The following is a 27,223-nucleotide window of genomic DNA, read 5'->3' as shown; positions in this document are numbered from 1 at the left end:
CCAGATGGCGCCCTGCTTGGAGTGCGGGCTTCAAGCACAAGAGGGCGCCAGAGCCACTGGGAGTGACAGCTGTCACTCATCCTCAACACCAGCTGTCACTCATTCATCTCATCACCATCACCATAAAGGCCGGACGGCAACTCCACCTCCTCGCTGAGAAATCTTCTACGACTAGAGGTAACCTTCTCTGCTGTGATTACTGTTAATCTAATATTGTTCTGTGTGCAGTCGCATGCCCGTGAAGACCCAGGAGAGGGACAAACAGGAGCTGCACGAGTAAAGACGTTCCTGGAGGTGGAGGTTATCCCTCCCGGAGGAATTATTTATAAAGGTTGCTGGGTGTGAGGACTCACACTCACCACCTTCTGTTTCTGTCTGCCAGCAGTACCAGGGCCGACAACGGAGGACAGAGACCACCTGGGGACTCAGGGCTTGGCGGCTTCGGTGTTCTTCAGGCCGTTGGTGGTAGAAGCGGTGTGGGCCCCGGCTCTTCGTTCATCCGAGGTCTCCTATCTTCAAGCCTGCCCGCAGTCCTCCTGTGTATGATTGGCATCATTATTCTTGTTTATTTTCCGTTGTGTTCTTTCGCAACATTAAATTGTTACTCCTTTTCTTATCCATTGTCCGTTCATTTGCGCCCCCTGTTGTGGGTCCGTGTTACGACACCTTCCCAACAGGATTTCTCGGCCATTCGTCATGGATCCCGAGGGGCGTCAACCACAGCTTGAACAGCCAATGGGAGAACAAGGAGCACAGGCGTCAGCAGGAGGCGTGGTAAGTGATCTGCAGCAAATCCTTACCGCTTTCACTGCTCAGTTACAGCTAGTGACCGAGCAAAATGCAATCCTCAATCAGAGGATGGAGGCTCTCACCGCCAGAGTGGAAGCACGCGAGTCGAGCGTCGCTGCAGTGTCTCCCCCTGCTGGCCCGGGGCCTAATGTAGATGTTCCACTGGCCGTTCAACTACCCCCCCCACCATCCCCTGAAGCTTACATAAGTCCTCCCGAACCGTACGGAGGCTGTGTGGAAACGTGCGCAGACTTCCTAATGCAGTGTTCGCTCGTTTTTGCACAGCGTCCAGTCATGTACGCAGCAGACGCCACCCGTGTGGCTTATGTAATTAATCTGCTTCGAGGTGAGGCACGCGCTTGGGCTACAGCGCTCTGGGAACAGCAGTCATGGCTTCTGACGTCATACGCTGGGTTTATACGGGAATTCAAACATGTGTTTGATCATCCCAACAGAGGCGAGACCGCCTCGACCGTGCTGCTGTCACTGAGACAGGGGCGTCGGAGCGCAGCTGATTACGCTGTCGACTTCCGCATCGCGGCTGCGAGGTCGGGTTGGAATGACGTTGCGCTCCGCGCTGCCTTCATAAGCGGACTGTCTCCAGTACTGAAGGAGCATTTACTGGCTAAGGACGAACCGCAGGATTTCGACGGGCTTGTCACTCTGGTTATACGCTTAGACAACCGTTTGAATGAACACCGTCGGGAGCAGGCCGGGGGGCGTGGCCGGGCACAAGCCGTCCCTCTCTCTTCCGGGTCTGAAAGGGTGACGTCGTCCCCACGCTCCATTGCCAGTGGGCTCCGTGTGGCAACAGCTCCCCCTGCTGACGAAGCTATGGACACGAGCAGGGCCAAAGTGAGATCTGATATCAGACAAAGGAGACTGGCCCGCGGGAATGTTTTTACTGTGGCTCATGTGAACACATGTTAAAAGACTGCCCCAAACGGTCAAACACCAACGCCCATCCTTAGAAACTGGGCTAAGGGTGGGCCATAACATGTACACGGGGAAACCCCGCAAATCAGCATGAATCCCAGTGATAATCCTGAGTGGGGATTTAACCCTTCACGCCCCAGCACTGGTGGACACGGGGTCCGAAGGGAATCTGTTGGATAGCAGATGGGCAAAGGAAGTGGGGCTCCCTCTAGTGGCTCTGCCTTCGCCTTTGAAGGTACGGGCACTAGATGGCACTCTACTCCCGCTAATCACACACCGGACCCAGCCTGTGACCCTGGTTGTGTCTGGGAATCACTGGGAGGAGATCGTGTTTTACGTGACACCTTCTACCTCCCGAGTGATTTTGGGTTTTCCTTGGATGGTGAAGCACAATCCCCGGATCGATTGGCTGTCTGGGGCCGTGGTGCAGTGGAGCGAAACCTGCCACCGGGAGTGTTTAGGATCCTCGGTTCCTCCCGGGATCACGGCTAAGGAGGAGGTTAAAATCCCTCCCAATCTGACGGCGGTGCCAGGGGAGTACCATGATCTGGCTGACGTCTTCAGCAAAGATCTGGCACTCACTCTTCCACCGCACCGACCGTACGATTGTGCCATTGATTTGATTCCGGACGTTGAGTACCCGTCCAGTAGACTGTACAACCTCTCACGTCCGGAACGCGAATCAATGGAGACCTACATCCGGGACTCCTTGGCCGCCGGGTTGATCCGGAACTCCACCTCCCCGATGGGTGCTGGTTTCTTTTTTGTGGGCAAGAAAGACGGCAGACTCCGTCCATGCATCGATTACAGGGGATTGAACGAGATCACGGTTCGCAATCGATACCCATTGCCCCTCTTGGATTCGGTGTTCACACCCCTGCATGGAGCCAAAATATTCACCAAACTCGATCTTAGGAATGTGTACCACCTAGTTCGGATCTGGAAGGGAGACGAATGGAAGACGGCATTTAACACCCCGTTAGGTCATTTTGAGTACCTGGTCATGCCGTTTGGTCTCACCAATGCGCCCGCGACGTTCCAAGCATTGGTTAACGACGTCTTGCGGGACTTCCTGCATCGGTTTGTCTTCGTATATCTGGATGATATACTCATCTTTTCCCCGGATCCTGAGACCCATGTCCGGCATGTACGTCAGGTCCTACAGCGGTTGTTAGAAAACCGGCTGTTTGTGAAGGGCGAGAAGTGTGAGTTCCACCGCACTTCTTTGTCCTTCTTGGGGTTTATCATCTCCTCCAACTCCGTCGCCCCGGATCCGGCCAAGGTTGCGGCGGTGAGGGATTGGCCCCAACCAAAAAGCCGTAGGAAGCTGCAACAGTTCCTCGGCTTTGCAAACTTCTACAGGAGGTTCATTAAGGGTTACAGTCAGGTTGTTAGCCCCCTGACCGCCCTGACCTCCACTAAAGTCCCCTTCACCTGGTCGGACCGGTGCGAGGCCGCGTTTAAGGAGTTGAAACGCCGATTTTCGTCTGCGCCAGTTCTGGTGCAGCCTGATCCTACTCGCCAGTTTGTAGTGGAGGTGGATGCCTCAGACTCAGGAATAGGAGCCGTGCTGTCCCAGAGCGGGGAGTCCGATAAGGTTCTCCATCCTTGTGCCTACTATTCCCGCAGGTTGACCCCCGCTGAACGGAATTATGACGTGGGCAATCGAGAACTCCTCGCGGTGAAGGAGGCTCTGGAAGAGTGGAGACACCTGTTGGAGGGAGCTACAGGGCCTTTCACGGTTTTTACGGACCACCGGAACCTGGAGTACATCCGGACCGCCAAGCGGCTGAACCCCAGGCAAGCCCGCTGGTCCCTGTTCTTTGCGCGCTTTGACTTCCGGATCACCTACCGCCCCGGGACCAGGAATCAACGATCCGATGCATTGTCCCGGGTGCACGAAGAGGAGGCCAAGGCCGAGTTGTCGGACCCCATCGACACCATCCTTCCCGAGTCCACTGTCGTGGCCACCCTCACCTGGGACGTGGAGGAGATCGTCCGGGAGGCCCAGGCAAAGAACCCGGACCCGGAAGACGGTCCGAAGAACAAACTCTACGTCCCACCAGAGGCTAGGGCTGCCGTCTTGGACTTCTGCCACGGATCCAAGCTCTCCTGTCATCCCGGAGTGCGTAGGACCGTGGCAGTAGTCCAGCAGCGCTTCTGGTGGGCGTCACTGGAAGCCGACGTCCGGGACTACGTCCAGGCCTGTACCACCTGTGCCAGGGGCAAGGCGGACCATCACAAGACCAGGGGTCTACTCCAACCCCTGCCTGTGCCTCATCGCCCCTGGTCCCACATCGGCCTGGACTTCGTCACGGGCCTCCCGCCGTCCCAGGGCAACACCGCCATACTGACGATAGTGGACCGGTTCTCCAAGGCGGCCCACTTCGTGGCCCTCCCGAAGCTCCCGACGGCCCAGGAGACGGCAGACCTCCTGGTCCACCACGTCGTGCGTCTGCATGGGATACCGTCGGACATCGTCTCGGATCGTGGTCCCCAGTTTTCCTCGCAAGTCTGGAGGAGTTTTTGTAAGGAGCTGGGGGCCACCGTACGTCTCTCGTCCGGGTATCACCCACAGACGAACGGCCAGGCAGAGCGGGCGAACCAGGACCTTGAACAGGCTCTTCGCTGTGTCACCTCCGTGCACCCGGCGGCCTGGAGTAACCATCTGGCCTGGATTGAGTACGCTCACAACAGCCAAGTATCTTCTGCCACCGGCCTCTCCCCCTTTGAAGCGTGTCTGGGCTACCAGCCCCCATTATTCCCACTTGTGGAGGGAGAGGTCGGGGTACCCTCGGTCCAGGCCCACCTGCGGAGGTGCCGCCGGGTGTGGCGGACCGCCCGCTCTGCCCTGTTGCGGGCCCGGACGAGGGCCAAGGCCCATGCAGACCGCCGGCGTTCCCCGGCCCCTGCATACCAACCGGGGCAGGAGGTGTGGTTATCCACCAAGGACATCCCGCTCCAGGTGACATCCCACAAACTAAAGGACCGTTTCATCGGGCCATTTTCCATCGCCAAAATCCTCAGTCCGGCCGCAGTGAAGCTGACACTCCCGGCTTCACTGCGGATCCATCCGGTTTTTCATGTTTCTAAACTCGATCCATACCACACCTCTCCACTCTGCACCCCTGGACCCGACCCACCTCCTGCCCGGATCATCGACGGGGAGCCGGCATGGACTGTTCGTCGGCTCCTGGACGTCCGTCGGAAGGGTCGGGGTTTTCAGTACTTGGTGGACTGGGAGGGTTACGGACCCGAAGAACGCTCCTGGGTGAAGAGGAGCTTCATCCTGGACCCGGCCCTTCTGGTCGATTTCCACCACCGACACCCGGACAAGCCTGGTCGGGCGCCAGGAGGTGCCCGTTGAGGAGGGGGTCCTGTTGTGTGGGCCGCTGAAGAGGAGGTACTGCTGGCCCACCACCACCAGATGGCGCCCTGCTTGGAGTGCGGGCTTCAAGCACAAGAGGGCGCCAGAGCCACTGGGAGTGACAGCTGTCACTCATCCTCAACACCAGCTGTCACTCATTCATCTCATCACCATCACCATAAAGGCCGGACGGCAACTCCACCTCCTCGCCGAGAAATCTTCTACGACTAGAGGTAACCTTCTCTGCTGTGATTACTGTTAATCTAATATTGTTCTGTGTGCAGTCGCATGCCCGTGAAGACCCAGGAGAGGGACAAACGGGAGCTGCACGAGTAAAGACGTTCCTGGAGGTGGAGGTTATCCCTCCCGGAGGAATTATTTATAAAGGATGCTGGGTGTGAGGACTGACACTTACCACCTTCTGTTTCTGTCTGCCAGCAGTACCAGGGCCGACAACGGAGGACAGAGACCACCTGGGGACTCAGGGCTTGGCGGCTTCGGTGTTCTTCAGGCCGTTGGTGGTAGAAGCGGTGTGGGCCCCGGCTCTTCGTTCATCCGAGGTCTCCTATCTTCAAGCCTGCCCGCAGTCCTCCTGTGTATGATTGGCATCATTATTCTTGTTTATTTTCCGTTGTGTTCTTTTGCAACATTAAATTGTTACTCCTTTTCTTATCCATTGTCCGTTCATTTGCGCCCCCTGTTGTGGGTCCGTGTTACGACACCTTCCCAACATAAATGCCAAGTTAGCTACTTTCTAACTTTATATCACAGTTTAACTAACTAATTTTAGTGAGCTAAAGCTAACACTTACCTTCTCTAAGATTAGCTAACAAATATTATGCAAAGACCCTGAAATTGTCATTGTATAATTTACATTCTGAGTACACGTATCACTCAAACAGTCCAGGATTAGAGGTGTAGATCCGACACAAACATTAATCCCCACATAGCTCCAGTAGCTAAACATCTAATAAACATCGCTATCTCTGATTTTCCTGTATCATATTTTGTCACACACGTATCTACTTCAGACCGGCATCTTGCATGATGAAATATGGTAAAGTTTGTTTTTAGAAAGTTTAGCAATTCAGTGTTTACCATCTGAAAATTTAGCTATGTGGGAAACACATCTGCAGTTTCAAAGTAAAGGACCGCCGGTGACACCACAATAAAGTGGTTTTATTGTGAAACATTCAGAAAGAAATGATTTGTATGTGGCAATATATGCCGAATGTTAGAAATGTTACACCCTCATTTTTATTCAGCTCTGCTATGCAAGCAATGCACGTGCTGGTTTTGAATGTTTTGAAATAAGTGTTTCAAAACAGTACTTGATGTAACAAGGCCCCATGTTTGATACAGATTCAGGAACTATGTTGCAAAACACGTGTTGAAAAGATTTGGGTCTGCCTTAACTATTCTGCATAGTACTGATGAAAGGTTTTGGTATCATCCTGCCACACATACTCTCTATTATTTAAATGTAGTTTTATCTTCCAGTTCTGTTGTGTATTTTACCAGATGTTTGCCTATGTATTGGCTATCATGTTTGTTTTCATCACTGCTAGCTTAACTAGTTAGCTGGTGGCCACCAAATGGCAGATGGACAAAACTACATCTAAATTTAATCATAGCTGTTTGTAACTCACCATAATCCATCCAGATTCCCCTAACCATCCATGCAGGTGGCAGAAACCAGCTATCAAATGATATCAAGCTTCACAGAGCAGGTGAATCAACAGATAAGTAGTTGAACGACAGGCCCTGCCACACCTGGACGATTAACCAGCATATGCTGACAGCCAGCATATGCTGACAGCCCCGTTTCCACCAAGTGCTTTGGGTCGGTACTGTACGGTGTTGTGTGGATCATAAACAGAGTAACATTATTTTATTTTATTGTGTCTTGGTGGATCCTTTTCATTGAGATCAGAGTGCTGATGAGTCGACTGATGACTGTGGTAAACGCTACCATGAATGATTGAAGAGCTGTAACTCTTTCAACTTTTAAAGCATCAGCCCAGATTTCCTTTCTATGCTAACTTTTGTTCCTCCAACTGGCCCCATGTGGGCGGTCCTTAAACTGTCGTGAATCAGTAGCTGTGTAATTGGCTGCAAAAGTGAAGTAGGTGGTTATGAGCGGGTGTCTGCTCATGTTGTGTTCAAAACAGCATGTAAAAATGTTATAGTGTACGTTTGCGTGTTGCGCAACACATCAGAGTGTTCCATCATGTCGCCCAATTAGATGTGAATACTTTGGTTTCATCAGTTAGACATCTATAAAAAGATCAGATGGTTTTATCAATTAGACAGCTATAAAAAGACCAGATAGTTGTGCCAAATACAAGGACATTTTGTACATCAGCCATGTTGAAAAGCAGTTAGGTAGAGATCAAAGAGTTACAAGGACATTTTGGATGCTACAAAATCCACCGTCATTATGTGCGCTTTTAATTTGGTGAGTTACAAGGTGATAACATTGAATTGTTTTTGAGTTATTGTCTACAGGTTGGTTGAGATGAATGAACTCACTCACCCACTCACATACAGTACATTTTTTCCTATACAAGCCTTACGCTGTTACCGCCACAGGGGAAAATGGACTGGTTTCTCTTGTAGATTAGGTCCAACCTCATCACAAAGTTTGGTGATAGATGACTTATAATATCTTTTTAAGTAATTCTGCACCCCCCCCCCCCCCCCCCCCCCCCCCCCCTTAAAAACAGCAGAAAGCATGATTTCCTGAGGTAAAGTAACAAAAATGAAGCTCATATGAGATTATGGAAAACTGAGGTGAAAGCTTTACTTTAGGAGCTGTGATGCATTCTGGCAACATTTGAAACTGTTCTTCTTCTTTTAAATTTCTGATTAGTTGACCAGCAGTTCAGCGCTCCTCCTCCCATGTTCGGGTGCCACAGTGCCTCCGAGTCCTGTCCAAGCAGCCAAGCTCTACTGCTGAGAAACTACAACAGGTACAAATTCAGTCCTTTGTTTTTACTTTTCTATAATTACCCCCCCCCACCCCCGCCCTCAACTACACCTCCTATCACCCTTTCGACACACTTTTAACAAAAATGTTTCCTCCCTCATTTATTGCTGCTGGGTGCTTTCCCTGAACACCACACGCAGGTTATTCACTCGCCGGTAATTTGTAGAAAGCGTGAACTCTCTCTGATCCCACGTTAGGCCTGGTGTCCGCCTGGACTCTGTTTGGATTGTCAATCCTAATTTGTTCTGAGGTTAAGTGCTGCCCACTGGTGCCCAGCAGGCCAAAAACAAACACAGTGATCTACTGCTGATGGGTCTGAATGCACCTGGAGGTAAAACCAGGACGAAAGTTCAGCGAAAGTGACAGCTAGATGGGGGGGAATCTACGCTGAGTGTGTTTTTAACTTGATTCCATTGTAGGGCAGAACATCTCACAGGGTAAATTAGTAAATTAGGATTAAATTCCATGCATGCCGCTTGCTGTTGTTATTAAAGAAAAGGAACATGTGTTACCAAAATAGAAGAGCAGCCACTGATAAGACTTGAGAAGATTCCCCTGCACTGTTACTGCTCACGGCGTGAACTGGAAACCCTCAAACAAACACCCAGACGTATGTCAGATATCAGTGAGTCTTTCCACACTTTAGTTCAGAGCTGATTACAGAGCCATCACCATCCTTCCCTCAAGGACTCTCTCGGAATGCGGAGTAGAATTCCCCAGGAAATGTTTCACGGCTTGAGCGATACGGAGGACGGAGTGATGTCATGTGCCGGGCTGTGCCGTACTAGGCACGGATGTACTCACCCCCATGGAGCTCACAGTCACATTGCCAAGTGTGAGTGTGATGTGCCAAGGTAAAGAATGGCTCAGAGCCCGTGTTTTTTAATGAAGCCGTCAGGGAGTGTGTGGACAGGATGTGTTAAGAAGATGAGCATTTGGAGTTCCCCTCAATGAAACATCTTTATTATCACCACAAGGGAGGAAGGATGGCAAGAATGAATACACATTAAATGCAATATTTTAAGATTTTCACAAAACAGCAACAACAACAACAAGTGAAACCAGTTACACAGACTATGGCCCACTGTGTGCCACAGCTGGAATACTGATTTCATCTAAATACTGTAGAATTTCAACTTTCTTTGTTCCCAGAGCAATCATAGACTCCACACTATGTACAACAGGGTTTTTACTAGTATTCCGACCATGTTACACTGCATTTATGTTGTTCCATGGGAGTGAATTAGCAAAATGCTAAATGCTAAAGGAGCTTCCCCTTGCATATTTAATGTGGAAATTGTCAGTTTGATGATAGAAATTCAAATTAGTATCTGCCCAGAGTGGTTGTAGAGTTCACACTAGGCACAAAGGTTTTAATGCTGATTTTACAACCATGATACGCTACGTTTACACTGCTCCATGAGAGCCAATTAGCAAAATGATTGAGTAGCTTCCCCGCCGTAATTAAAGTACAACTCGTCATTTTTGCTGATAGAATTTCAACTTTGTACTAAAACTCCACATTATGCACAAAGGGGTTTATTCTGGTTTTCGACAGAGTTACTCTGTATTTACGCCTCCACATGGGAGCTCACTTTGGAGTGCGGTGTGTGGACATTTTTATCCTTGTGTAGAGCAGTGATGGTTTTAATAAATAAGGTGAGTTATCTATGTATTAAAAGGCAAGTGGCCTCTGTGTACGTGTGCATACATGCATGTGTATGTCTTCGATCACAGAGAAACTGGGGAAAGCTGACAGTTGGCGTTTGGTATGCTTATATATTTTTGGTCAAAGATGAACGTTCCCTCAAAGCGGAATGTTGATAGGACTAATATTTTTTGAGAACTTAGGGATAGTAGCTAACAACGGTGAACAATGGACATTGATAATTACATTGTGGACTCACACACCATTCCAAATCATTATAGACACTTTACATGGTAATAAATTACCACCCTTGAAAAATGTCAGCTACCTATTTTATAAATACTACCCAAATCTAGAGCCCATGGATCCCCACAGGCAATGCACTAGTCTATATATACGGGGGCTGACTTCAGAGCTGTGTTACTTGTATGCACACACCACCGCTAAAATGTCCCAAGGACCTAGCCCTTCAACAGACCGAGCTACACTAAAAAAAATGGTGGTTATAGTTGCACAACTAAGGGAGGTGATATGAAACAAGATGATAGCTGAATCACTTGAACCACTTGATGAAGTGATGAAGTGGTTTGCCTCATACTTGGAGGAGAGGACCTTTAGTGTGTTGGCTGGCCATAAACTATCGAAAAGAGCTGCTTTACAGTATGGTGTCCCGCCAGGTTCTGTTTTGGGGCCACTGCTGTTTCAGTTGTATGTCCTTCCCCTCGGCCAGTTGATTCGGGGCTTCAGAGATATTTCCTACCACCTGTTTGCGGACGACTTACAACTGTACTGTTCCTTTAAGATTTCAGAAGTCCACAAATTGAACTCTTTATTTGACTGCCTGTCACAGGTGAAGAAGTGGCTTAATGGAAACCGTCTGCAACTGAACTCTGAAAAAAACTGAGACACTTATTGTTGCCCCTGACAGTGCTGTTCCTGTTATCAGGAGCCTCCTTGGTGACTTGGGCTTAACGGCAAAAACAAGCCTTAGAAACCTTGGTGTTATTTTCGATGAAGGAATGTCTCTTGCTCAGCACGCAAGCAAGCTTGTGAAGAATTGTTTCTTTCAACTGTGAAATATCGCCAAACTTAAACAATTGGTGTCACAGAAAGAATTAGAGGAAATCATCCATGCCTTTGTCTCCACGCGGTTGGACTATTGCAACAGCCTGTTCACTTGCCTGGGTAAGAAGGAGATAAATCGGTTGCAGTATGTCCAGAACTCTGCTGTGAGGCTTCTGACCTGCACCAACAGGAGAGCCCACATCACGCCTATCTTGGAATCCCTCCACTGCCTCCTTGTTGCCTCCAGAATTAATTTTAAAATCTTGGTTTTGACTTTCAGAGCACTACATGGTCAGGCTCCTGATTACATTGCTGACTTGATTCAGCCCTACACCTCAGCCTGCAGGCTCAGATCTTTAGGTCAGAACCTGTTGATGGTTCCTCGAACCTCCTTTAAAACTCGAGGAGACTGATCTTTTAAAGCCGTAGCGCCTCGTCTCTGGAACGAACTCCCTCTGTCCCTGCGATCCCTGGACTCAGCTGAGATGTTCAAAAAGCAACTAAAGACTCTACTTTTTAAACAGGCTTTTCATGGCCAATAATCTTTTAGTACTGAGTGTGTATTTTTACTGTATATTTTTATTGTTTTACCTTGTAAAGCGCTTTGTGACCCCTGTCTGTGAAAAGTGCTATATAAATAAAGTTTACTTACTTACTTACTTAGTTGTGGCCATAATATTTAGCTGTTTTTTTTTTCCTCAGAAGTATGCAAAACAGTTGCAGCTTTAAAAGTTTGTGGTCTAAATGCTACAGAACTGATGTCCTATTCTAACGACTGTGCTGTGCGTTCCAGTGACAACCTGTACCAAATGGCATCTCAGCTGGACTGCGTAACATGGAACCAAATGAACAGCCTGACATCGTCCATGAAGAAGTGAGCTTTTGTTTGTTTAACCTAATGCTTTTTGCGCATCTATACAGAGGAGGGAAGCCATCAAGGCACTCTCACCACTCTGGAAGGGTTCTTTGGCAGTGTGTAGAAACAATGGAACAGGCAAGGATTTCCTTAAAAAGAAGACATGAAGTTTCAGCTACAGTTTTCCAGAAGGCACATGGGATACTCAAGCCTAGATTTATTTTGTTTTCCTGTTTTAAAATCCTGCTCTGCTCATTCCACCAGTAAGTTGTGACTAGTGATGCAAAGACAAACATGAACTCCAAACGCAGCCAAGAATCCTATAACTACTTCGGTGTTGTCATGTGTGCCTTGGTGGCTTCCATCACTAGTTTTCTGCTTGCACTCTGTTTTTGAAAACTGCCTACTCCAGGCAGATTTATCTTACAGTACCATAATGGGTTTTTTTGTTGTTTGTTTGTCATCTCAACCCAATCTCACGGCAATTTGTGGCAACATTACGAAAAGTACATTAATCTATGGGTTTATGAAAATTCAGTAAAGTATATCTTATATATTATATTCCAGTTCTAAGGTGGAACTATGCCAGTATACAAAGGTATATCTAAATATCTAAAAAGGAAGAGTAAAATAGGAGAGTAGAAAAGAGTAGAGTAGAGCCACTTAAGTGCCTGGTCTTGAGAACCAGGGATGGGGGAGGAAATGGGGCACTTTTCGTGACGGGGCATGAAATGTGGGGTGATGAGGGGTCTGGGGGGTTATGGTTATGGTTAGGAGAGGGTAGACACGTGCTATGGTTATGGTTAGAGTTAGGAGAAGGGGAAGATTCTAAATAGCAAAATAAAAAAAAAACATATCACGAAAATGGGGCGCTTTTCGTGACGGGGGCATGAGAAAAACAAAAGCAAAATCTATATCTTTAAAGTTTCCCTCATGAGTCTACTTTATTTGCCATTACCGTTTTTGAAGTAAATTTGCTCTAAAAAAAAAAAAAAAGCACTTTAATGTTTCTGTTTATTACCAATAGATTTAAATTAATTCCAAGAGATTGTCAGTAAATTGAAAATCCTCTTGTTTCCATCCAGATTTGTCAAAAAAAACAAGAAAACAAACAAAGTGGCTGTAACAGTGATGATATAGATGTGTTATATTAAAGTGTATGTATTATTGTACTGACATCTGTTGAACTGAATCCTTTGAGGCCTCTAGTTGCATCATAGTCTTTCAAAAGTATTTGTTTCTGATTGTCTATCTATCTGTCTAAGTTGTGTTTGGTTTCTGTCCCTCCCCAGCAGTGTCTCTGGGACCAGCTACGACAGTGACCCAGCTCCTCCTGCTCCTGCTCCTGCTCCTGCTCCTCCTCCTGTGCTCCTCAGCTGCAGTGCACAGTACCACATACACACACACGGGGTCTTCAGAGGGCTTCAGGTCAGTCAGATTTCTGCTTTCACCAGCACGTTATAACACAAAATTAAACACAATCACAAGCAGTAAAGTGCAGATGTCAACTATGTACAGAACTCTTAAGCCTTGTCTTTTTTTAAAGGACGTCCGATCGCTGCCTAACGTTGCGTCTCCAGTTGTGAAGTCATCAGAGAGCGGTAAGAAGCGCCCGTTTGTGTGCGCTTATCCCGGCTGCAGCAAGAGATACTGCAAACTGTCACATCTGCAGATGCACGGCCGCAAACACACCGGTGAGTTAATGCCAGCTTATATACACTGCTTACACTTATTAATCGTGGCCATAAATCCAGTCACTCTGTAAGAGTTTAGGGGAAAAAAAAAAACACTGATAGCACCACATCTTCAGTGTATTCCTAGGCAGACGTACACCAGCAGCGATTACTACGGAGCTGCCCTTGAAGAAGGCAATTCATGGTGCTGAATGTTTGTAGCTGACACAAGTGGATTAAGAGGGAAAGTTAATACAACAGTTGTGCATGAAACCGTAAAATCTTCTTGACAGCATTTCGTGTCCATGTGATGATGATGATGATGATGATTGTGGGGGTTGTTGCAGGAGAGAAGCCTTATCAGTGTGATTTCACCGAATGTGGCCACAGTTTCTCACGTTCGGACCAGTTAAAGAGACATCAGCGCAGACACACAGGTAGGACCAGCTCAAGCACACCACAAGAGTCTGCTTTCACATCTTTCACTCACTCACTCACTCACTCACTCACTCACTCACTCACTCACTCACTCACTCACTCACTCACTCACTCACTCACTCACTCACTCACTCACTCACTCACTCACTCACTCACTCACTCATCTTTGGTCCCTCGGGCCATCAGACTGTACAACTCCTGACTCGGGGGGAGGAGGAGCAACAGGAAGACAGAGGTCGGGAATGAGATGAACAGTAGTAGCCAGTAAACCAGTATTGATCAGTATGTTTGGTATTTATATTGTGTAGTTGTACTTATATTTACGAGGTCTGTTAGAAAAGTATCCGACGTTTTTATTTTTTGCAAAAACCATATGGATTTGAATCACGTGTGATTGCATCAGCCAAGCTTGAACCTTCGTGCGCATGCGTGAGTTTTTTCACGCCTGTCGGTTGCGTCATTCGCCTGTGAGCAGGCTTTGAGTGAGGTGTGGTCCACCCCTCTCATCTATTTTTTATTGCGAATAAATGTCTGAACGATTTGGAGCTTTGCTGCATCAATTTTTTTCCAGAAACTGTGAGAGACCTCCAGGTGGACACCATTCAGAAAATTAATATGGCTTTCAGGGACGATTTTATGGGGATTACACAGATTAAGGAGTGATCCAGATGGTTTAAAGACCGCCCACAACTGCTGAGAGCGCAGCCCCCATCGACAGGCTCAAACCCCGCTGGAACAACCAGATCATTTCCAACGTGAAGGCTTTGTTGATCTGGGACCTCATCTGACTTTCATAAAAAGGCTGAAGATGTGGACATCAGCACTTTTTTGGCACATTCCACTGTTACAGGAGTTTTTTTCATGGAAGGAAAAGCGGAGAGACGCACCACGGAGCCGTTCATTACGCGGGACAAACACAGGACGGCTTAAAGGTGGATTTCAGACGGATTCAGGTTGCTTTCCAATCGTGTGATTATCCGATTGTGATTGTGCATGAGCTGGACATGCTAGAACATGTCCTGTGAGGCTTCATCATGGCGTTTCTTTGCACCATGCAGCTCCACCGCGACGCGTGGAACTCCTCCGCACGTCTGTCTCAATGTGCCAAAAAAGTGCTGATGTCCACGTCTTTTCACAATTCCTGTGCTAGTCAGATGACATGCCGGATCAAGACAGCGTCCAGTATAGAAATGAACGGCACATTCCACTGTTACAGGAGTTTTTGTCATGGAAAGAGGAGCAGAATTCCGCGCGTCGCGGTGGAGCTGCATGGTGCAAAGCAACGCCGTGATGAAGCCTCACAGGACATGTTGGGGCAGGTCCAGCTCATGCACAATCACAATCGGATATTCACACGACTGAAAAGCAACCGACAGCCGTCTGAAATCCACCTTTAAGCCGTCCTGTGAGACCAACACCGAGGTGGTTTTGTCCCGCGTAATGAACGGCTCCGTGGCGCGTCCCTCCGCTTTTCTTTCCATGAAAAAACTCCTGTAATGGTGGAATGTACTGAAAAAGTGCTGATGTCCACATCTTCAGCCTTTTTGTGAAAGTCAGACGAGGTCCCGGATCAACAAAGCCTTCACGTTGGAAATGATCTGATTGTTTCAGCGGGGTCTGAGCATGTCGATCGGCGCTGAGAGCGGTCTTTAAACCGTCTGGATCACTTCTTAATCTGTATAATCCCCATAAAATCGTCCCTGAAAGCCATATTAATTTTCCAAACGGTGTCCACCTGGAGGTCTCTCACAGTTTCTGGAAAAAAATTGATGCAGCAAAGCTCCAAATCATTCAGACATTTATTCGCAATAAAAAATAGATGAGAGGGTTGGACCACTGCTCACACAAAGCCTGCTCACAGGCGAATGACACAACCGACAGGCGTGAAAAAACTCATGCATGCGCACGAAGGTTCAAGCTTGGCTGATGCAATCACACGTGATTCAAATCCATATGGTTTTTGAAAAAACTAAAAAGGTCGGATACTTTTCTAACAGACCTTGTATATTTGCAAACTGTATTTCTTTTTTTTTCACTTTTGATACTCTGTGTGCTTCTTACCCTGTGTGCTGCTATACAATGCTGCTGGAACCTCAGTTTCCCTGAGGGAGTCTTCCCAAGGGATCAATAAAGTTCTTTCTAATCCAGGGGTTAGCAGACTTTTAATGAGCCTTTCATTGGATTCAGGTGTGTTGGAGCAGGGAGACAACTAAGAGTGTCAGGAAGGTGGCTCTCGAGGACCGAACTTGGCCACCCCTGATCTAATCTAATGTAATCTTCTAATCCGATTAAGGGTCACGGGGAGCTGAAGACTATCCCAGCAGTAGCGAGTGAGGCAGGGTACAGCTTGGACAGGACTACAGTCTGTCGTAGAGCCACATATAGACAAACAAACACATTCACACCTCCAGACAATTTAAAGTTTCCAATCCACCTAACCTGCATGTCTTTGGATGTGGGAGGAAGCCGGAGCACCTGGAGGAAACCCACACAAACATGGGGAGAACATGCATGGTTTCCTTTAATTGAGCCCTCGAATTATAATAAAACGTGCACACATTTTCCTTTCGTTCAAAATGATATGAACTAAATTGTCATCCTCACGAAGGGGAGACACTTCGCCCTCAGCATCCTTTTTAATGTACTTAAACTCCAGATGATGCCATGTTGGGTAGCTGGAGTTCTCTGTGCGCGCAAACCATGATGATATGCCCTGACCACATCCATTTCTAATGAGGAAATATATTACAGTGTCTGCTGGTTTGTTGACCAATAGCCAACATTTATGTGTCAAGACAATATTGAGTGCACGTTTTACAAATTGTGGCCATGTTTAAGTAGATCGTGCCCTTGTTTTGCACACACTATAAAAACGTGCGCACAATATCATAAAACGAGCGCACAATATCATAAAACGTGCGCACAATATCATAAAACGTGCGCACAATATCATAAAACGTGCGCACAATATCATAAAACGAGCACACAATATAATAAAACGAGCGCACAATGTCATAAAACGTGCACACAATATAAAACGAGCGCACAATGTCATAAAACGTGCGCACAATGTCATAAAACGTGCGCATAATGTCATAAAACGTGCGCACAATATCATAAAACGAGCGCACAATGTCATAAAACGAGCGCACAATGTCATAAAACGTGCGCACAATATAATAAAACGTGCGCACAATATAATAAAACGTGCGCACAATATAATAAAACGTGCGCACAATATAATGAAACGTGCGCACAATATCATAAAACGAGCGCACAATATCATACGAGCGCACAATATAATAAAACGTGCGCGCAATGTCATAAAATGAGCGTGCAATGTCATAAAACGAGCGCGCAATGTCATAAAACGAGCGCACAATATCATAAAACGTGCGCGCAATATCATAAAACGTGCGCACAATATCATAAAACGTGCGCACAATATCATAAAACGAGCGCACAATGTCATAAAACGAGCGCACAATGTCATAAAACGTGCGCGCAATATAATAAAACGTGCGCACAATGTCATAAAACGTGCACGCAATGTCATAAAACGTGCGCGCAATATCATAAAACGAGCGCGCAATATCATAAAACGAGCGCGCAATATAATAAACGTGCGCACAATGTCATAAAACGTGCACACAATATCATAAAACGTGTGCACAATATCATAAAACGAGCGCACAATATAAAACGTGCGCATAATATCATAAAACGAGCGCGCAATGTCATAAAACGTGCACACAATATAATAAAACATGCGCACAATATAAAACGTGCGCATAATGTCATAAAACGTGCGCACAATATAAAACGAGCGCACAATGTCATAAAACGTGCGCACAATATAAAACGTGCGCATAATGTCATAAAACGTGCACACAATATCATAAAACGAGCGCACAATGTCATAAAACGAGCGCACAATGTCATAAAACGAGCGCACAATATAATAAAACGTGCGCACAATATAATAAAACGTGCGCACAATATCATAAAACGAGCGCACAATATCATAAAACGTGCACACAATATCATAAAACGTGCACACAATATCATAAAACGTGCGCACGTCATAAAACATACGCACAATATAATAAAACGTGCGCACGTCATAAAACGTGCGCACAATATAATGAAACGTGCGCACAATATCATAAAACGAGCGCACAATATCATACGAGCGCACAATATAATAAAACGAGCGCGCAATGTCATAAAACGAGCGCGCAATGTCATAAAACGTGCGCGCAATGTCATAAAACGAGCGCGCAATATCATAAAACGTGCGCGCAGTGTCATAAAACGTGCGCGCAATATCATAAAACATGCGCGCAATATCATAAAACGTGCGCGCAATGTCATACAACGAGCGCGCAATGTCATAAAACGAGCGCGCAATGTCATAAAACGTGCGCACAATGTCATAAAACGTGCGCGCAATACAATAAAACGTGCGCGCAATGTCATAAAACGTGCGCGCAATATCATAAAACGAGCGCGCAATGTCATAAAACGTGCGCGCAATGTCATAAAACGTGCGCATAATGTCATAAAACGTGCGCGCAATGTCATAAAACGTGCGCACAATGTCATAAAACGTGCGCACAATGTCATAAAACGAGCGCACAATGTCATAAAACGAGCGCACAATAACATAAAACGAGCGCACAATAACATAAAACGTGCGCACAATAACATAAAACGTGCGCACAATATAATAAAACGTGCGCACAATATCATAAAACGTGCGCACAATATCATAAAACGAGCGCACAATATAAAACGAACGCACAATGTCATAAAACGTGCGCACAATATAAAACGTGCGCACAATATAAAACGTACGCATAATGTCATAAAACGTGCACACAATATCATAAAACGTGCGCACAATATCATAAAACGTGCGCACAATGTCATAAAACGTGCGCACAATGTCATAAAACGTGCGCACAATGTCATAAAACGTGCTCACAATATAATAAAACGTGCGCACAATATAATAAAACGTGCGCACAATATAATAAAATGTGCGCAGTCATAAAACGTGCACGCAATATCATAAAACGAGCGCGCAATGTCATAAAACGTGCGCACAATATAAAACGTGCGCACAATGTAAAACGTGCGCACAATGTCATAAAACGTGCACACAATATAATAAAACGAGCGCACAATATCATAAAACGTGCGCACAATATCATAAAACGAGCGCACAATATCATAAAACGTGTGCACAATATCATAAAACGTGCGCACAATATCATAAAACGTGCGCACATTCTCTCCACATGCAAAACATTTTGCGATGACACTTCCAGGGCACCGTACTATTGTAAGTGAGCCTCAGAATTTCACTTCATTTCCTGAAAAAAAAAGGTTTCATTTCCAGGCTTGCTGTTTATTTATGTATCTGTAGCAAAATTAATCAGTTTCCATTTTAGGTTAGACTGAACATTTTCACAAAATTTCTTGAAAATCTTTTTTCTTTACTTTTTAATAAGTATTGAAGCGTAATTCATCTTTGCAGTTTTTTCACTATTGTTTTTTATTGTTGTTGCTATTGACTTGTGTGCATCTTGATAGAAACACTGAATAATATATTCACACTGAAAAAACAACAACCAGAAAACAATGAAATTGTTTTGTATTTTCCAAACTATGAGTCACACTTTTTTTTAACTTGTTTGGCTGGTCCTGCGACTTGTATCACATTATAATCTATAGCCTCAGGTTGGCACAGTCTCCACACATTACATGCTGCTCTTGTATAGTATAGCAGTATAGCAGAAGGTGGTGGTAATGTACCATTTAACTGGATGACAACCACCATAAAACAAGAAGAAGAAGAAGATCGAGTTTGGGTATTAGAGAACAAGTGAAACTAATAAATTATGCTCTCAAACTGAAAGACCACATTTTTCATTAGAGTATAATCCTCATACATTCTTGAATAAAGATAAGGAATAACCTTGATTCTAATCGTAACTTGATTTTTTTTTTCACTTTGTGGAACAGCCAGAAACGTAGCAGAGGAGGATGGTAAGGCTGAGCTAAGGCTAACTACAATAATTTAACAGTATGTAGTTGTTTAAAAACTGATTACATGTAATGAGATAAATGTGCACATTTAACAACTTGACATTTTTCATCTCTGTTCAATGGCAACAAGAAGCAGTTTACTCTTGAGTTCTTTGTGCTTCATCCAATAACATTAATTAGCCCATTAGCTTCTGCTTTCTAATGCAGTATTTGCATTATAAATAAATAATTTGCTAATTAAATTATTACATGATTTTTATGACATGAAATTTATTACTGGTTACATGAAGCGGTAGCACCATGTTTCAAACTAAATGTGACTTATAGACCAATATGACTAATATGTTTTTCCTCACCATGACATATTTTTGAACGGATACAGTGCATCTGGAAAGTATTCACACACTTCAATCTTTCCACATTTTATGTTACAGCCTCATTCCAAAATGGATGAAATTCATTTTTTTCCTCAAAATTCTACACACAATACCCCATAATGACAATGTGAAAAAAGTTATTTTTTTAGATTGTTTACTAGACATTAAAAAAAAAAACCTAAGAAGTCACATGTACATATGTATTCACAGCCTTTGCCATGAAGCTCAAAATTGAGCTCAGGTGCATCCTGATTCCACTGATCATCCTTGAGATGTTTCTACAGCTAATTGGAGTCCACATGGGATAAATTCAGTTGATTGGACATGATTTGGAAAGACACACACCTGTCTACATATAAGGTCCCACAGTTGACAGTCAGAGCACAAACCAAGCATCAAGTCAAAGGAACTGTCTGTAGACCTCCGAGACAGGATTGTCTCCAGGCACCAATCTGGGGAAGGGTACAGAAACATTTCTGCTGCTTTGAAGGTTTCAATGAGCACAGTGACCTCCGTCATCTGTAAATGGAAGAAGGTCTGCTGTACCAGGTCTCTTCCTAGAGCTAGTTGCCTGTTTACAGTTTTTCTCAGTCGCTTTGGTGCATTTCTCACCACACAATTTACATTTGCACCACTGCTAAGATGTTTCTCAAAACAATTAGTGCAAGCTGCAAAACATAGTAGATAACCTGCAAAAGTGAGTCACTTGATCAAAATAGGTTGTCCGTCCCTCAAAAGCAAGTCATTTGCTCAAAATGGGTAGTTCATTCTTCAAAAGCAAGTATTTATTTCAATGAAAGGGTCAGTGTTGTCAAAAACTCAAGTCCTGACACCAGCATCTTTGAACAATCAAGCCAAATGGCTTGAACATGTTTTCATTGTGACAGTTCACTCTGGAAGTGTTTCCTAATGCGAAATAAAAAGTTACATTTTGGTATTTTTACTTGAAAATGCTCAAGGCTGCATTACATACCATTTATGGCATTTTGAAAAAAGTAAAATATACAAGACACTGAATATGCATTTTTCACATTTTACTTTACAGTATATGCCCTTTGCAATTCTACTGTAATGTGTTCACATTATGTTTACAACAAACATAAATTCCCTTTGGGAATGTGCATGGGCACATTGTACAGTTGTTTCATGTACATTTCAGTCCTTCTAAGGACTCGGTCTATGGTTGCAATTGATATGGATTGAATATTTCCAAAAATGTTGTCATTTTCTACCACAGCACTTTGTATTTCTTTCAGTCTTATGGCACTGTTCACAACCACCATTGCACAAATGCCTTCTTCTTGCTGCAGAGTAAAAGGGGGACTTCTTCCACCTCTGCCAGGTTGTCTTGTAGTCCTATGTGGTGCAGAATAAAAGTATAGTAAATATGGCAAATCTTTACAGTACTATAGTACAGCAATACTGCTCTACATTATGACACTACAACACAATATACTATGCTTCAGTTAAGTTATAAGTCTACATGTAAATGTTACATGGTTATGTCCCAGTGCAAGCTTCATGTATGACAGAGTGCAGAGCAAATTGGTTCATCAGTCATTGTGAGGCCGTGATTGACAACATGATCCACAATTGTTGCCCTGATTTCATCAGGAATCTGCCTATGTGGTTGACCTCTTCTTCCTTCTTCCCTGGTTCTGTGCCCTTCCTCCACGCATCCTCACCCTTCTTCCATGAGGCTGACCTTCCATGTGTTGCCATATTGTAGATACAGTATGCACCTTGTGCCTATCACGCCTCTTGGTTTATACATGCTTGTAAGGTGAGGGTTCATGGGAGTGACTGTGAAAAAGTGTCTCATCACTGGTTGCAACTAATGCTTCACACACCCCTCTCATTACAGTTTTTTACAACCGCTATGACCCGTTTGTCAGAACCTTAAATACTTTTTCAAAACTGTTAATGCACATCACACCTGAAACACACAATTCCCTAAACAGGCAATTTCATGCTCAAATTCATACAGTTTAAATAAACACAGACACACACTTCCAAAATACAACAATAAAACAGTTCACCAGATCTACCAAAGCACTGACACACATTGGCTTCCAACAGAAACATTTAGTCAGTCACAGCACAGTGTCATAAAAACACTGGCAACTCAGGTGGAAAACTCTAGCTTCAGCAAGTAAAAGTCCAACCACATATTTGTTTCATTTTCTTAATAAACCAGCTGACTGTAATTAGTTCAACTCTTCAGGCAGGTGGATGAGCTAATTATTGAGATCACGTGTTTTAGGTGCACAGGTAGAAGCAACACATGAGAGGTCTTTTACTTTCTGAAGCCCGGGTTTTCCCCCACTGGTATCGAGCTAAGGTGTGAATACTTATGCATGTTATTTCTTAGTTTTTTATTTTTAATAAATTTGCAAAAATTAAAAAACTAAACAAAATGTTTTTCATACAGTATCATACAAAAACCTTTATTTCACCATTGACATATCTCAGAAACAATAAAAACACGCAGGATATGATAAACCATTGCAGAGTAAAAATATAACAAAAATACAGTATGAATATTATGTAAAATATAACAAAAAATTATGGAGTTGGTAAGGTTAGACCTTAGGGCCCTGTCCCACTGGCGTTTAGGAGGATTTGCGTATGGACTGCGCACAAAATTGGCCCATATTCGCCAATCATCCGCAGTATCTGTGTAACATGCCTGTATGAATCGGCCGTCATCCGAACACGCCCGTGATCATCCTCAGAGGCACGTATGTCTGCAGCCAGGATTTTTGAGCTGTTCAAAAATCTGGATGCGGACGACATCCGCCTTACATACTCCATACATACTCAATTCATACACAATACATACTCACTCTATGCACTGTATATCCGCCCTTAACCGCTGATCTCCGCAACTGACGGGGATTTGCGGCTTGACAGCGGACCGGGACAGTGTGTAAAACAGATATATATCGTGCCCATCATGTCCACATCACAAACTAAAATAAGTTGTAGCGACTGCACACAAATTGGCCACGAATAAAGTGTTTTTATTACATCTGCTTTGCAGCTGATTTGCGGACAATCTGTGAATGCATAACAAACACATCACGTAAACCCAAAGTGTGGCAGAAAGCGACATACCTGCCAGTCAGTGCCGGTCCGGCTGTGTAAATCCACAAAGACGTAATAGCTGCTGCAATCCAGGACTTTTATTTAACACCAACAAAAGGAAGAGTTGCTGTAAACTCACGCTGAAGTCTGTTTTCTGTGAGACTCTCTCAAAATAAAAAAAAACACTGTCTCACACCCCGAGCGGCTTCCTCTGTCCCACACCCCAAACTCATGAACAGTTAACCCTCGCATGACAACATGAACATTGACTCTGTGATCAACTTGTCCAAGTCCAGCAGTTGCTCCAGACACTGTATTGTTGGTGTGAATAGTGATGCCGACGGCCCGAGTGCGCTTCTTTTATGACCGCAATGCAGATGCCGTGCACGCGCAACAGGTGCGCAATGCATTCATAATACACCCATAATACTGCCGTGATAATCTCAATGTGTCGGATCAGTTTCCTCACTACATGCGTTATATAACCATGATTGTTCATCATATATTCGCTATATATTATTAATATATCCGTAATTCATACTGGGACATTTGTCATTTTTGGCCATTTTTGTTGTGGACGACAACGAACGCCTGCAATTTGTGTACTCAATTCATGCACAATTAATCCTCTCCCCAGTGGGACAAGGCCGTTACTTGTGTGAAGCGCCTTGAGGCAACTTTGTTGTGATTTTGCGTTATATAAATTAAATAAATAAATTATGACTGCATTTCAAGTACCGTAGCTGTGCAGTCATCATGCATTCAAAAGTGTGTGATGTTGTCATTATGGGATGTTGTGAATACAATTTTGAGGGGGGGAAAATGAATTTATTGCATTTTGGAATAAGGCTGTAACATAAAATCTGGAAAAAAAAAATGAAGCACTACAAATACTTTCTGGATGCACTGTATGACTACTACTCCTATGCAACACGTAGTCTGGAAAATATGGTAATTCTCAAGTGAATTAGGTTGCTCCACAATAACTTAATAATTTTTACACCAACTTGTTAACATAATTTGGACAAACTTATTTCATTTGAGTACTACCAATTGAATTACTTTTTAAATGTGGTTCAACAATTGTGTCTTTTCAGTGAACTGCAAATGTGGAAATTAAAATGCTTCTGGTGCAACAAACTAATCGGTTTATGTTACTGATGTGTCTGTCACAGTACCATTTTGTTGTGTTCTCTCCATTTTCATCCCTGAGTTTTGGACATTTTTTGACAGTCTGAGTACGCTGTCAGATGAAGTGGACTTAGCCTGCTTGACTCAGTGAATTGTTCTTGCAGTAAATCATTTTGAATTCATACAGATTGAATTCAAAATGATTTATTGCATTTAAGAAGTGAATTTTGTCATTCCACAGACCAGACATTTTAAGTTTTAACCTGTCACGTTTACGAGTCACCATTGCGTGTGCATCTTTTGAACTCTCATCCTCCTCCTTGTTTCTCTCTGACACTGGTGTCTTGGTGAAGGAGTGAAGCCTTTTCAGTGTGAGACGTGTCAAAGAAAATTTTCACGGTCAGATCATCTTAAGACACACACACGGACTCATACAGGTAAAACAAGTGCGTATAACTTTATTTTCTTTCCATATTTCTCACATTAAGTTAGTGAAGTTGGTTGGTCTGAGTGGGACTCGTATTTAGGGATGGGTATCATGAGGACCTGATTGATGAGGGTGGTGGTCAAGTGGTTAGTGCGCTTGGCTGCAGTGTGGAAGGTTCCTGGTTCAAAACCCACCCTGCCACATTTCTCCATGTAATGTGGAGTTGTGTGAGGAACGGCATCCGGTGTAAAACTTGTGCCAAATCAATATGTAGATCCATCTCGGACCTGCTGTGGCGACCTTGAGTGAAAACAAGGGAGCAGGCAAAGAGGCCTAAGTTCATGAGGACTTTATTGATACCAGTAGGGATATTTTTCAATACTTTTGCAGATACTGATCTCCAAAATTTAACTGCAAAAATCAGAACATTTTAAGAAGTGAATTAAATGAAGGAGTACTGGCCTTGCACTGGTGTGTGCATAACGCTCCTTAACTAATGTCACAAAGGGTCAAGCAGGTCTGTCAGCATGTGTTGGTTCCACGAGCTGCCTCATCCAGCACGCCGTAGAACCACCAGCTGGTCCAGTGGTGATACTCCACCAGTCGTGGGTGATTTCGTCACTACCGCCACCAGGCTGGAAATGAGGACTGCATTGGTCCTCCTGTATGTGGTAACTAGCAGGGTTGGGTAGGATTACTTTGAAATGTAATCCAAAAGTAATCAGATTACAAGTAATCCAAATGTATGTACATACATACATGTAATCCACATGTATTCTTTCAAAGTAATCCTACCCAACCTTGGTAACTAGCGAAAATGGCTCATTGCGCCATTACTTTGCAAAACCATCAGGACCTATGAGGTAGTAGATTCTGGTTCAAATGTCTGGACCCACACTGTTTGACATTGTATTCTCAGAGCAAATAAGTTAAAGAAATACTAGAATATCTGAAAAATTACCCATATTTTGATTCTATTCAGGAACAAGTTACAGTTTAATAAAGGTTCTTGATGCCCATCCCTATTTATACACAATTAAACACAACCTCGAATGGCCAAGAGTTGAAGTCCTTCTAAAGCAGTGATTTTTCTCTTGCCTTCCCTGGTTTGTTCCCTCATTGTCAGGTGAAAAGCCTTTTACCTGCCACTGGTCCAACTGTCAGAAAAAGTTTGCCCGCTCCGACGAGTTGGCGCGCCACCACAGCATGCACCAGAGGAATCTAACCAGGCTGCAGCCTGTCGTCTGAGCAGGGAGAACAGGATGAGGACAAAGACGTAGGGGACAGTACGGTCTGCCAGCTGGTACAGAAAGACACTGGAGTCTGGTCAGCGGTTATGGTGGCTTGTCAGACTTGTTGCAGTGGTGAGCATCACACGTTTCCCTCAGCTGATGCGCCCCAGTGTGCACTCATTCCAATTATTGATCATTACATTTTTATTTTTATTTTTTTTTTTTTTTGGGGGGGGGGGGGGGGGGGCAGTGCCATACCACAGTAATTCTGAGCCATGATAACGCTGACAGAAAATGCTGATACCCTGTTTGTACACTTTACTTAGTGGAACACTTGCACTGGTTTTGTCTTTTAATATTAGAATAAAGTCCCCACAAAAAGGTGCTGGATCCTGTCAACTGGAGCAAGAAAACACACAATTTATCCTGTTCTGTCCATTCAGTGGAACACAGAATGTTTGCTTTTGGAAATGTGAACTTTTTTTTTTTTTTACATTTGATTACTATATAATTCATTTACCAACTTTATACATTCCTTTTGTGTTTTGTAGAGTTTTTTTTTTTTTTTTGCAGATTTATAAACTGCTGGTTCACATTGCTGTCTATTGGTTTGTTGTGTTGTTTCATTAAAAAGTCACTTATACTGAAGTTTTAAACTTGTTCCCAGTGGTATATTTACATGAATATTTCCTAAAATGCATATTGCCTGATAGCTAATTAGAGTTAATCTTTTGGTAAGTGCCTGTTCATATTTTGATACAAAGAAATGCACAGACATCTGTGGAAGAATTGCAAATAATTTCATGAATAGATTACGCTGGAGAGCTGTTGTGGTAACTAGTCCAATCTGGCTCACGCAACATCGACTCATTACAAAATTAACAATTACTTGAAGATATTATAATGGTGCTATCCAGTGTTGTCTTAGAAGTGACTGCAAAATACTGTTATTGTGTTTTTTTAACAGTGTGTACGATGAAAGGGCAGATTTGTGGATTGTCTATTCAGTGTGAGAGCCACACCACGGTACTGAAAAGACCAAAGCTTGGACGTAGCACAGCATACACCCAGTGATAAATGAACAATTGTATATGTAACAGAATGTATTTGTATGTAGTACAGTCATACCACTCTTTGCAAACTATGCTGGCCAC

General features: G+C 44.4%; 1 protein-coding gene across 1 annotated transcript in view; it reads left to right on the top strand.

Annotated features, from left to right (window-relative positions):
- wt1b (WT1 transcription factor b) overlaps positions 1–26,231 on the top strand; it is a 34,834-nt gene extending 8,603 nt beyond the window's left edge. The window contains exons 3-9 of the mRNA XM_034161540.1: positions 7,965–8,064; positions 11,588–11,668; positions 12,943–13,078; positions 13,197–13,344; positions 13,671–13,760; positions 24,764–24,856; positions 25,964–26,231. Coding sequence (XP_034017431.1) covers positions 7,965–8,064; positions 11,588–11,668; positions 12,943–13,078; positions 13,197–13,344; positions 13,671–13,760; positions 24,764–24,856; positions 25,964–26,085 — 770 coding nt within the window. The 3' untranslated portion in view covers positions 26,086–26,231. The remainder of the gene's footprint in view (positions 1–7,964; positions 8,065–11,587; positions 11,669–12,942; positions 13,079–13,196; positions 13,345–13,670; positions 13,761–24,763; positions 24,857–25,963) is intronic.
- Positions 26,232–27,223: the final 992 nt, after the last annotated feature.

Source organism: Thalassophryne amazonica, chromosome 2 (genome assembly GCF_902500255.1).
Source record: "Thalassophryne amazonica chromosome 2, fThaAma1.1, whole genome shotgun sequence".
In the NCBI taxonomy this organism is placed as follows: domain Eukaryota; kingdom Metazoa; phylum Chordata; class Actinopteri; order Batrachoidiformes; family Batrachoididae; genus Thalassophryne; species Thalassophryne amazonica.
The sequence above is the reverse complement of the archived record's forward strand: the minus strand, read 5'-3'. Positions and strand labels throughout refer to the sequence as shown.